Source organism: Neltuma alba, unplaced genomic scaffold (assembly GCF_004799145.2).
Source record: "Neltuma alba isolate B1F8T4 unplaced genomic scaffold, ASM479914v2 tig00011604_pilon, whole genome shotgun sequence".
In the NCBI taxonomy this organism is placed as follows: domain Eukaryota; kingdom Viridiplantae; phylum Streptophyta; class Magnoliopsida; order Fabales; family Fabaceae; genus Neltuma; species Neltuma alba.
In genome coordinates this window covers 132267-143478 of record NW_021636255.1, presented here as the reverse complement: position 1 = coordinate 143478, position 11212 = coordinate 132267, and the positions used below count along the sequence as shown (strand labels likewise).

At 32.7% G+C, this 11212-nt stretch overlaps 2 protein-coding genes across 2 annotated transcripts; both read right to left on the bottom strand.

Moving 5' to 3' along the window:
* Positions 1-3135: 3135 nt before the first annotated feature.
* On the bottom strand, positions 3136-5346 carry LOC114715652 (probable cyclin-dependent serine/threonine-protein kinase DDB_G0292550). Its single transcript, XM_028900512.1, has 5 exons — positions 4387-5346; positions 4145-4219; positions 3860-3961; positions 3365-3463; positions 3136-3195 (listed from the first exon to the last, which is right to left on the bottom strand). Exons 1-5 carry the CDS (start codon positions 5344-5346, stop codon positions 3136-3138), a joined length of 1296 nt encoding a protein of 431 aa, XP_028756345.1.
* A 45-nt stretch (positions 5347-5391) lies between these two features.
* Positions 5392-7647, bottom strand: LOC114715651 (two-component response regulator ARR14-like). Its single transcript, XM_028900511.1, has 4 exons — positions 7527-7647; positions 6156-6308; positions 5625-5987; positions 5392-5531 (listed from the first exon to the last, which is right to left on the bottom strand). The coding sequence occupies exons 1-4, from the start codon at positions 7645-7647 to the stop codon at positions 5392-5394; spliced, it is 777 nt and encodes a 258-aa protein (XP_028756344.1).
* Positions 7648-11212: the final 3565 nt, after the last annotated feature.

The following is an 11212-nucleotide window of genomic DNA, read 5'->3' as shown; positions in this document are numbered from 1 at the left end:
TAAATTTGCAGCGTGTGTCTGAAGAACCTCACAGCTAGTTAATTAAATGACGATTTAATTGCAGACAGAAAATGGCAGCCAAACAAAATGTTTACATATTTCCCCGCGCGCGTGTGTGAAACCAAGTCACTCTTAGAAATACAATCTTTCAATGTTGTGCGAGGCAAACGCAGAAATGGGAAATAATGAAGCTCATGTGGACCTAGTTCTGGGAGATGATGACACCTTCCTTTTATTGTCCTCTCTACCTATAAGAAAATTAATTAATTATTTGGACGTTTAATTTGCTCTGCAGAAAAGGAAAGAAATTAACATTTCTCCAACTAATTTATAGGCAAGCAATATCTCTTCACACTCTAAGAACAATATATGCCTTAAGACTTGATAAAATTATCCACCAAAAGTCTGATGCATGAAAAAGAAACATGAAAAGTACTCTGCGATGGGTTAACAACGCGGTTAGGTAGATTATGAGCTTCAACTTGTGGGATTTTGAAACTTCTGGAGAGCAGTAAGAGCTTGGACTCTGGCTAGCTCACTTTCTATATTATGAATTTGTCGGCATAACTCTAAGATGATCCTCACACAGCCATATACTGGATCTTCAATCCTACATTGTGCTTCAAAATACATTGTATCTACTGCTTCTGCTCTCACATATGATGGAATTTGCTGCGACATTTTAATTTCAGCTTTAGGTGTTTTTAATGAAATAATGTATTTTTTTAATTATATCATCATTTTTGGACTCTAATACTATTCATAAATACATATCGCATAATATTATTATAGAATATGGAACAAAAGAATACATTGATTTTTTAAATTAATGAATTACCTGAAGAATCGTCCCAACCCGGCTAGCGCCATATATTCGGTGAACATAAGTGAATCTTTGAGGATCATTGGCAGGAAAATAAGGAGAGAAAATGCAATCGGAAGGACATTTTCTTCTTTGATTCTTGCAAGCTGCACATCGACCTGAAATCATGATTTGATACCAAATACTTTAAGGATTGGAAAAAAATATTTAGATAATCCAAAGCAAATCTCTGACACCCGCAAAGATTTTTACAGTATCTTTTTGGTCAGTGGAGAAGAAATCTTACAAAGATTATGATCTCTCGTTGCTTTAGAGAAGAGTATTATATATTGAGGAGGAGGATGGGAAGTTGAAAGAAGGAATCTTCAACGGCTATATTTTCCCCCCTCAAAGATTGTGATACTAATAGAGAAGGTTTCAGTGATGAGAATGGCAAGAAATGGACCCAGGATTGAGGATTATGTCCATTTTAAGAATTTGTCCGATTCTCTATTTATGAATAGACAATAATTTTTCCAAATCATGCCATTTACATCCGATTGCCCGTTACGACTGAAAGCGGGGCTGACTGGATTTAGGCATCTGGCACATTATTATGTTTCCATCAAAATATAATATTGCTAAAAATAAAAAATCCATGATGTTATGCAAAAACCAAAAGAAAAACAAAATAGATAACTTTTAGGCATTCATATATATATATATATATATATATATATAACTGTCGTAATGATTTCTTGTAACTAATAGAGATTAATTCTCTCTCTCTCTCTCTCTCTCTCTATATATATATATATATATATAGTCGTCGCTTTATTTTCATTTTTGGCCAAAACTTGGCTGCGTTGATTTCATTTGATTAATTTTTCTTTTACTTCTTTTGTAGAGCATGTTGGGTTTTTTTGGCCATATAAAGCTAGTTCTCCTGGTAGATCAGTTTAGGGGGACATATATACATACATACATACATATATATATATATATATATATGAAATTTTATCATGATCCTTACGTAACATAATATTTTGTTCAAATTATATATACCCAATATTTCATTTATAATAGAGAGTCTGAACTCAAAACGCTGTATATGGAAGAAATAAGACAAAAGGGACAATTGAATAATTAGTTGCTAATATGATTATCATGAGATTAGAGGCTTCATGCATTAGCTAGCTGGTTATTAATGAATTTTGAGATATGTTTGATTCGGTCATATTTGACATACTACCTCCAGTTCTTAATATAAACGCTAGTTTGACATTTAATTTAGTACCTCCAATCAACTTTGTCTCTCGTATTTATTATTTTTTTCAAAGTAATTCTTATAGTAGTTGTATATGTCAAAGATTTAATCAAATGTTAGTTCTAGCACTACATAATTAGTAAGGGTATTTAAAAAAAAACACCTAATTATTATAAATAACTAACTCAATAAATTTTTTTAATCGATTTAAATTAGTCAACTAGCTCTTATATAATACTTGAAAGCAGATGTGCCATATAATATCCCTTATTCGCCAATTTAAACATTCAAAGAGCAAACTCAAATCACCAAGTTCGAAAAAAGAATTCTTGCTTGTATTCAAGTGAATTTCAAGATATATTTTTTCCCTCGTCTTTTATTATATCAAGAAGAGCCTAAACCTTGAACCCTTATATATCCACTCCTTACCCATCATTTTAGGAGTGCTTTCTATAACACACAAATATATGTGTTATTAATTAATGATAAAATAGCACTCGGTATTATAATTCTAAAATTATTTATGATACATCTAGTCCTAATTTTATTTTTTAGTTACATCTAACATTTTAAACTTATTTATAGTTGATAACGCTAGATGCACTATATAAATAAGATTAGAAAACTGAATAAATAACATTACGATACTGGATGTATTTGAAAAATAACGTTAGAATATTGAATGCTATTTTGCCCATTCATTAATTATGAACTATTCATCCATGGTCCCAATATAGAGCTAGTTAATTAATTATGAACTATTCATATCATAAAAAGTTGCCATAGACAATAATCTAAAAGCATAACGCCATGCCCCTCCAAGTTTTGTACATTTTTGTTCACTGAATTGTCAGGGTTGACTCACAAGGCTCTACAGTGTTTTATCATCTCAACTACCTGAATATAGAGAGTCCTTTCACATTGTTGGACGCTACAGGTCCAATTAACTAGCTAATAATTAAGAAAAGCTTTTTTTAAATAAAACCTGTTTATTAAGTCTAATATATCTCCTGAGCTATATAATTAGCATCAGGTTCATGATTCTTGAAAAGAAGAAGCTTTGTCATTACTTCTGGCAGGAATCTGCAGCAGCGAACAACGTTTCAATGAGATCCTCGTCCCAATCCTGCATCAAAATTGAATTCACATCCATATGATTAGATCGATATCTATATATATATGATCAGTAAGCATTTTCCTAATCAGAGCGTTAACTGATCTAAATAGCAATCAAAACTCTTTTAATTAAAAGATGGCTTGCCTTTTCACCAAAAAAAAAAAAAAAGATGGCTTGCCTGCTCTTGAGGAGTTGACTTTCCTGCTGATGAATTAGTCTGTTCCGCCATGAACATGTCATAAGGTTCCAAGTTTGTGGATGCATCGTTGCTTACCACCTTCAGAGATCACGTGACAATTGTGAGTGTAGATAGATGACTTGAACAGAAATCTTCTCTTTAAGTGGCTTCAGATTTCGTTTACAATGATTGAAAATTTTGATTCTCTATAATAGCAATAAGCTTTTGAATGTATTTAATATCGAATATTTATTAAAAAAATCATAATTAATGAAAATTTAACAATATAACGTTGAGAATTAATGTAAGTTTCGGAAGAGAATCTTTCTCTTTTATATATCGAAGAGCCTTCGGAGGAACATAAAAAGGGGGAAGAAAAAGCAGGGTCTCTCACATGAGAGGATGACGTATTCTGATTGAATCTTTATCCCTTCTCTTTTTCCCAATCATTTTCAAATTAGGGAGAAACAAGAAAAGCAAACAAGTTAGACTAACCAAATTAGGGTTTTTGTTGGTGCAAGATGGGGACTCGTTCGGCTGAACATTGAGACTTCTTTCATTTGTTTGAACGCTTGCGTGATCACCATCTTCTTGCAACTGTTGCAATCAATATATAGAGTTGAATTAATACATACTAGGAGAAATATGAGTAGGATAAAATGTAACAGGTTCCTGATCACATATATTATATACCATATTTATGAAAATCCATTAACTCATTTACACGATCGAACTCAACGATACAGCAGAAGTTAATATAACTAAGCAACAAACACGCACCAGCTCAATGTAGTCTTCAACATTAAAGGAGTTAAGAATGTCAGAACTCGAACGTTCACCGGGGCTCTCTGCAGTCTGATTTGAGACAATCCAACAATCCACAATCAATATTATAATTAAGAAATACACCATACCTAGTTTCTTGCAGCCAAAAGAGTCAAGCTTACGCGTAATATTGACAACTGTCTACTACTACTGCAAATGTGCGTGTTTCATAGATACGTGTGTGTGTGTGTGTGTACCTTGTCCAGAAGAACCATGTCGTCTATCATGAGGAAAAGTTCATCAAGATCATCCATTTGGCCAGCTTCCCTCTGATTCACCGAAGTGACAGTATTATGCTGATCATGATTACCACCTACAGCGTTCCTACTGCCATTAATTGACTGCTGAGGCAAAGATGGGAGCCCTGCAGATATGTTTGATCGAGTTGGCTCAACACGGGCATTCACAGCCGAGGACGAGACAGGAACAATTGCATTATTTGAAGCATTCCCATTATTTGACAAGCCAAATATATTGCTGCTGCTGCTGTAATTGTAGCTGTTGTTATGAACTCGATTCAATGCACCAACTGTAAGAGAAGGATTGTTGTTCAGTTGCGTTCCATGGTGGTTATTATAAGTACTAGAACATCGTTGCAGGCCAGAGCTTCCATAAGGCACTATCATCCCACGGTTATTATCGTTGTTGTTCACATGAGTTCCAAGGTGGTTATTATATGTCCAAGGACTTCTTTGGAAGCCAGAGCTTCCATAAGGCATTATCATCCCAAGGCTGTTGTTATGATTATCATAATTAGATGGGCCATAGTTGAAGTTTCCGCTGTTCCCCAGTGAGGAATAGTTGCTCATCAAACCATTTGCAGTCAGGGAATTTGCAGAAGTCATGAGTCCTCCATTGACGATAGGACGATGATGATTGGTCCCATAATGGTTTGGTTGTCCCAGTACGGTTTGATTGGCGAGAGAGAATCTGGTTGTTGGAGGATTGTGAGGAATCTGAGGCATAGCTACAGTACTGTAAGGTTGATAATGATAATGTTCGTAATGACGAAAACGACTAGCTCTCTTTTGAAGGTCTCTGATGAGATCTGTGGGAAGACCCATAGCAAACCTTGACCTCAAGGCTCTCTCAGATAATCCCTCAAGGATTCCTTTGTCTGCAATTTTCTTCAGAAACATCCGATACTTCTGCAACATTTGTGTATGTCAGTTAATTTTCTTCTTTTCTTGCTTAAAATTGAATTAGAAGAAGGCAAAAAATGCACTGTTGAAGAGAATACTTATTTTTTTACTTAAGAACCAAACCTGCAAATGACTGGCAACGTTTTCTCTGGTCAAGCCTGGCACGTTCATGATCTCGAGGATCTTCGTTGGAACAGCCTCTGCATGAAGAGTTAAAGTCCAAATTAACAAACTAGCTGTCCAAGTAATTAACATTGAAAAATGTTCTCTGCTAATGATGGATTAAAACTCACTGTCCATGCCAATGTGCCTTAAGGCCAACAAGAAGCGATTGTGAAGATTAGTAGTCCAGAAAATCTTGGACCTCTTTTGACCACAGTATATGAGTTCTTCATTATCAATCACATCACTACGTTTTCTCTTGCAATACTTCTTCCTTTGTTTTTCAGGTGGTGATGATGATGATGAGTCTCCTTCTTCTTCGCTCACGGCTACTATTCTGTCATTCTCAACCGTCAGTTTCTCTCTCCTCCCAGCCACAGCATGCTGCCACACATCTCTCAAGTCCTCTCTTCCTACTGGTTTCACTAAGCAATACGCTGCTCCGTTCTCGAGGCTTCTCGACATCACTCTCCTCCTCCCATCTCCAGACATAACTGCACATATCCATATATATCGGAAACTGATTAATCCTGTTGAGAATGGAGTTTACCCAGACAAACCCTAACCCTAGCTAGCCCTCTTCCTCTGGAGCAATGGGCCCTGTGAAATATGAACAAAGTTGAGAGAGTACTTAATGAGTTCTGGCTGGTTTGTATACTTACTGATGACTGGAAGATGGAATTCGCTTTTGACACGTTTTTGGAGTTCCAGTCCATTCATTCCTCGCATGTTAAGTTCGGCGATGACGAGGTCGAAGAAGCCTCTGAATTCCTTCAGAGTCTTCAAAGCTTCATGACCACTTGTAGCAGTTGCAACTGAAGTTTCAAAGGGAAATGCGCTAAATCATTTTTATATTCTTGAAAAAATATACCAAAAATGCCCTAAATCATTCTCAGCCAGGATATTATATTACTAAAATTCAACGCACAGAAGTCACCTGTCCCTATCTCATGATGACTTGATGAGGTGTTAGTTAGTAGTACTTTGAACAGATTAATTAATTAGACGTATTCTGATGTTCACATGTATTAAAGGACTCTGCTTAAATAATATATGGGCAACAAAAAGAGTAAAAAAGATTAAGGAGATCTTTCTGTTGATTTTTTTTTTTTTTGGGTGATAGATCTTTCTGTTGATTTTTTTTCCCAAGGAAATCTTACCTCGACGTTCATATGTATGAAAACAGCATGATGTACAACTTAAAGCCAAGATCTGGAAAATCTAACTTAATTGGAAAACGATCTAAAGAGATCGTAATTAAGGGAAACGTTGTAAATGGAAGAACAACACACATAATTGTGCTTGAGATGCAGGAAATTCAAATTAGAGTTCGATGAAATATAAAATATACATACTATCTTCACATTCTGGCCATTTATTTTCACCAGAAAACAAAATAATTAAAGTATGCGGTTTATGTTTTGAATTGTGAGACATCTCGATTTGTGTGCATGTAACATATGAGGACAGAACAGACAGAGAAAGAGCACACAGAAGAAACGACTCACATTGAGTTACTGAATAGTAATTAAGACTGATTACTGAAACTCCGATCCATTTCTCTCACTTGTTTTTAATGATTTTTGTCAACCTCATAAACTATTTTAATCTTAATATATTATATAATTTTATCTTAATCTGAGAAGATTGAAGAAACTGAAACGAAGTAATTACAGTCGCAAGCATCGAAGTGACATGAAATGAAACCCTTAAAGGAGTCACATGATATGTGCTCCTTGAACAATCATAGATGTCGAGGTTTTCGTTACAAAACACAATCAATCGCAAGTAATTAACTTTACTAATAATTTTGACTAAATGACAAGATAGAACCTTGCAAGAAGAAAGAGACACATATGGTGGTCAAGTAATAACAGCTTTCTGAGAATTAGGAAAAAGAGAAGAAGAAGACGATGATAATGATGATGAAGAACGAGATGGATGAGAGTCTGAAATAAACTCAAGTGTTAGTTAGACGATAATCTTAATTTAATCAAACAGCACGTAGTTTTACGAGGTGAATATTACAGAACCTTTGTATTCCCATGATCTGAGAAAACCAGCGTTGACGGAGAGAGAGGTGGCATCATCATCCACGAGCAAGACAGTGACGTCGAGCCTCTCGCAGTCAGCAACTTCATGAGACGCAGCCATTGTCTCTGAAACCTGAATCCTCAAACAGATTTGAAAACCACGTACTCTAAACCACTGTGCTATACAGTCATTGTGGGGGAGAATCACTAAGAGATATGTCTCCTTTTATAATGCCTTAGGAGTGTGGTAGTCAGAGATTTGTTCAGACAACTTCTTACATTTGGCATTTTTACTTCTTCATGGAAACTCTCTTTTTTCATTTCTGGAAACTCTTCCTTTCTTGTCTGGTTTTGAGTTTATCTTTCTTCTTCTTCTTCTTCTTTTTTAATTCTTATGAAAAGAATGAAATTGAGTTTAAATTTTGACCCTGCCCTTCGAAAAAATTTACATTTTCCAACTAATTAATGGCAAAAAAAATCTAGAATAAATATGCAATATTTATTACTTCTTACCATTTGGTACCTTGGTTCTTTCTTTAGAAGATTTGGTAATATTCTCATTTTCACCTTGCTTCTTCAAGACAAATTTTATACCTTTAATGAAAACCATATCAGATATTCTTTTTTCTTTTTAATTTTATACATGTTGAAGCTTTTTTAAACTGGACTGTATGTGATAATTAAACATTATAACGGAGCTGCTATATATATATATGTTCCCAAATAATTTTAACATGTTTGAATTAATATAATTAAATGTTCATTAAATCATCATGACAAGACCGTCTTGATATTTCAATTATTTTCTATGAATTTACAATGCAATTCACAAACTAAAATTATACATATGCATGCATGTATGTATACGTATATTTATCTAATTATATATTGTAAATATTTGTTTGCAAGATAGAATTTTACCCACTATCAATTTCTAAGTTTCTATGAAATTTTTATAGGTTAACCCGCCAAAATCTGAAAATATTGAAAATATATTCAGTAATGTCATTAACTTACTAACAACACTGGTGGGGATTAATTACAATAAAATGACATCACAATTACTTAACCCTTTAGTATGATTAATAATTACGCTAACAAAAGATTTACTAACAGCATTTTTATACAATTCAAAATAAAATATTCAATTCATTTTTATTGAAAATTAAAGCATCCACCAATGTAGTAATATAATATATACATATGGTGATATGGTGGGGTGAAAAATATTTTGAAATTAAAATAACATATCTTACTAGTTACTACACACTAATTACCAGAGCCACCGGAGCTAGCCCAGCTGATACTGGTTAAGAATTCGAGGTTTCAAAATAAGGATTTCACCCCAGAAAAAAAGGGGGAAAGCAAAAGGAAAAGGAAAAGGAAAAACATGGGGCAGTTTGCGGCAGATACCTGAAAAAATTGGAGAACATTTGTTGGGCTATCTGACCGGGCTCTTAAACTGAAGTCGGGCCCACAAATTAACTCATTTCCAAAACAGATTAAGAGTGTGTTTGGGGTGTCAATCACCCAAACACCCCCTCTAAAAACCAAAACCATGGTTTTGGAAAAAGCAAAAATTTTTTGCTTTTGGAGAAAAAAGGGAGAGTGTGAGAGCCTATATGATATATATCTTGTTATTTTTTTGATAAACATATTTTTTGATAAACATATTTAATCTTATATTTTATAAATATATATACACATTAATTATTTATTAATTATATTATCTTATGTATTATTAATTATGTTGGTAAAAAATATATTATTAACAATTTTATTCCTTCAAATTAAAATATATCATAAAATCTATTTTTTCTGTAATTATCATATTAACTTATGTCTTTATTTTAGTAATTTGTATATATAAAAAGTGCTTCTGATAACAACTATCCAAACACTCTCACTTCTCAGAATCACTTTTTTACAGAATCTATTCTTCACAGAATCTATTCTCCCCAGAATCTATTCTCCATAATCACTTTTTCAAACCACGGTTTGATTTCATCCAAACACACCCTAAATTATACAGATTTCGGATGGAATTTATTAGCCAAACAAAATTAAATTTTGAAATAAATGTGTAAAAAAACCACACTTCCATTTAGCTCTTCCCATTCACTGCTTTACATATAATTTCAAGTATTTAAGAAATCCACTCTAAATTTAACACAAAAAGAAATAGAAAACCAGGTTCTGCCTGTTGTCCCCCCCACCAAAAAAAATCATATTTTCTTTTAAAAAAATTAAGGTCTTTTTATGCACCAAAAATAAGGAAGTTTTTATAGGAAAGGGAGTAATGGTTCAATTCTAGAGGGAAACTTATCTCGCATTCTTTTTCTAATTTCATTAATGCCAGTATGAAATTAAATTGCGCTCCTTACTTTTTTTTTTTGGCCAGCAAATTGCCCTCCTTACATTTAATAGTCATAATTACATGAATTTACTGAAGCCATGAATGCTAAATAACCAAATGTAATAAATTCGTGAAAAATAGAAAATGATATACAATAATCAGGAGAAGAAAAATTTTGTTCCTATTTATAGGGTAGAGAGAAGAAAATTTTATATGAATGTATAATTTCACCATTCATTTAATATGAACAATATATATTAAACAGAGATATAGTCAAAAAATTATTAAATTTTAAATTAGAATTAATAAAGTTTAAGATTTTTCTTGATTTGTGTGAAACATGTCAAAAGTGATTTATAAATAAAATCAGAGTAATATAAATTTTCATTAGGATTAAGGGGCTGAAAAAGTACTTATGAATTTAAGGGTCCAAACTAAAGTATATAACACATATATATAACTAAAACCTTATATAAAATTAGAAAACTAAAATATGCATTTTTGCCCAAAAAAATAAAGCATGTGTGTGTGTGTAGAACTTTATTCTTTGTTTGATTTCGTCCTAATTTTCTGACATTAATATTCTGAAATTTAATTAAGAACACCTGAACTCAAAATCTCTTCATTGATCAAAACCACTACTACCTCTTGTCCTTAATATAAGAGCTAGTTTGACATTCAATTTGATCCTAAATATAATATCCCAATTTACTTTGTCTTTCATATTTATCTTTTGTTTAAAATAATCCCTTTAGTAGTTATACATATTAAATATTTCATCAAATGATAGTTTTAGCTAATATACTTGTTTGGTTAGAATTTTAGAAAAGACAATACTTATTTATTACACATAACTAACTTAGCTAATTTTCTTAATATTCTCAAATTAGTCAACTAGCTCTTATATTAAGGACTAAAGATAGTATTTTATAAATGAGACGAAATATTCTTTTATTATGTGAAAAGCTCACCCAATATAAACAAACCTAAATCCGCGTTAATTAAATTAAGATTTAATGCTATATTTTGTGCAACTTCAAATACTCAAAAATCAATAGGGGAAGATAACTTGAGATTTTCAATACTTTTTTTTTTTTACCAGCAAAGAGGCATTCATTATCTCCTTGTTTTTTTGTCGGTTGTTGCTTTTTCTTTCTTCCTTGTCAATACTTTTTTAGTCATATGAACTAGTTAAAAGTTTATTGTAAATAAGACCACGAAATTTCAGGGAAATTTTAATATAATAATTATATTTTCCATATTTATACTAATAACTCAAACAACGTAAACACAGGAAGTAGTACGTAGTTTATGTTTCGATCAGTGGAAA

Excerpts from the sequence above, each read along its gene's own strand:
- LOC114715652 (XM_028900512.1), bottom strand. The coding sequence starts at position 5,346 with ATGTTGCAGAAGTATCGGATGTTTCTGAAGAAAATTGCAGACAAAGGA. Across the intron at positions 4,220-4,386 it reads ACATGGTTCTTCTGGACAAG|ACTGCAGAGAGCCCCGGTGA; the intron begins GTACACACACAC and ends GTCTCAAATCAG. Across the intron at positions 3,464-3,859 it reads CCAACAAAAACCCTAATTTG|GTGGTAAGCAACGATGCATC; the intron begins GTTAGTCTAACT and ends TGATCTCTGAAG.
- LOC114715651 (XM_028900511.1), bottom strand. The coding sequence starts at position 7,647 with ATGGCTGCGTCTCATGAAGTTGCTGACTGCGAGAGGCTCGACGTCACT. Across the intron at positions 6,309-7,526 it reads CAGATCATGGGAATACAAAG|TTGCAACTGCTACAAGTGGT; the intron begins GTTCTGTAATAT and ends TTGAAACTTCAG. Across the intron at positions 5,988-6,155 it reads ATTCCATCTTCCAGTCATCA|TTATGTCTGGAGATGGGAGG; the intron begins GTAAGTATACAA and ends GGATATGTGCAG.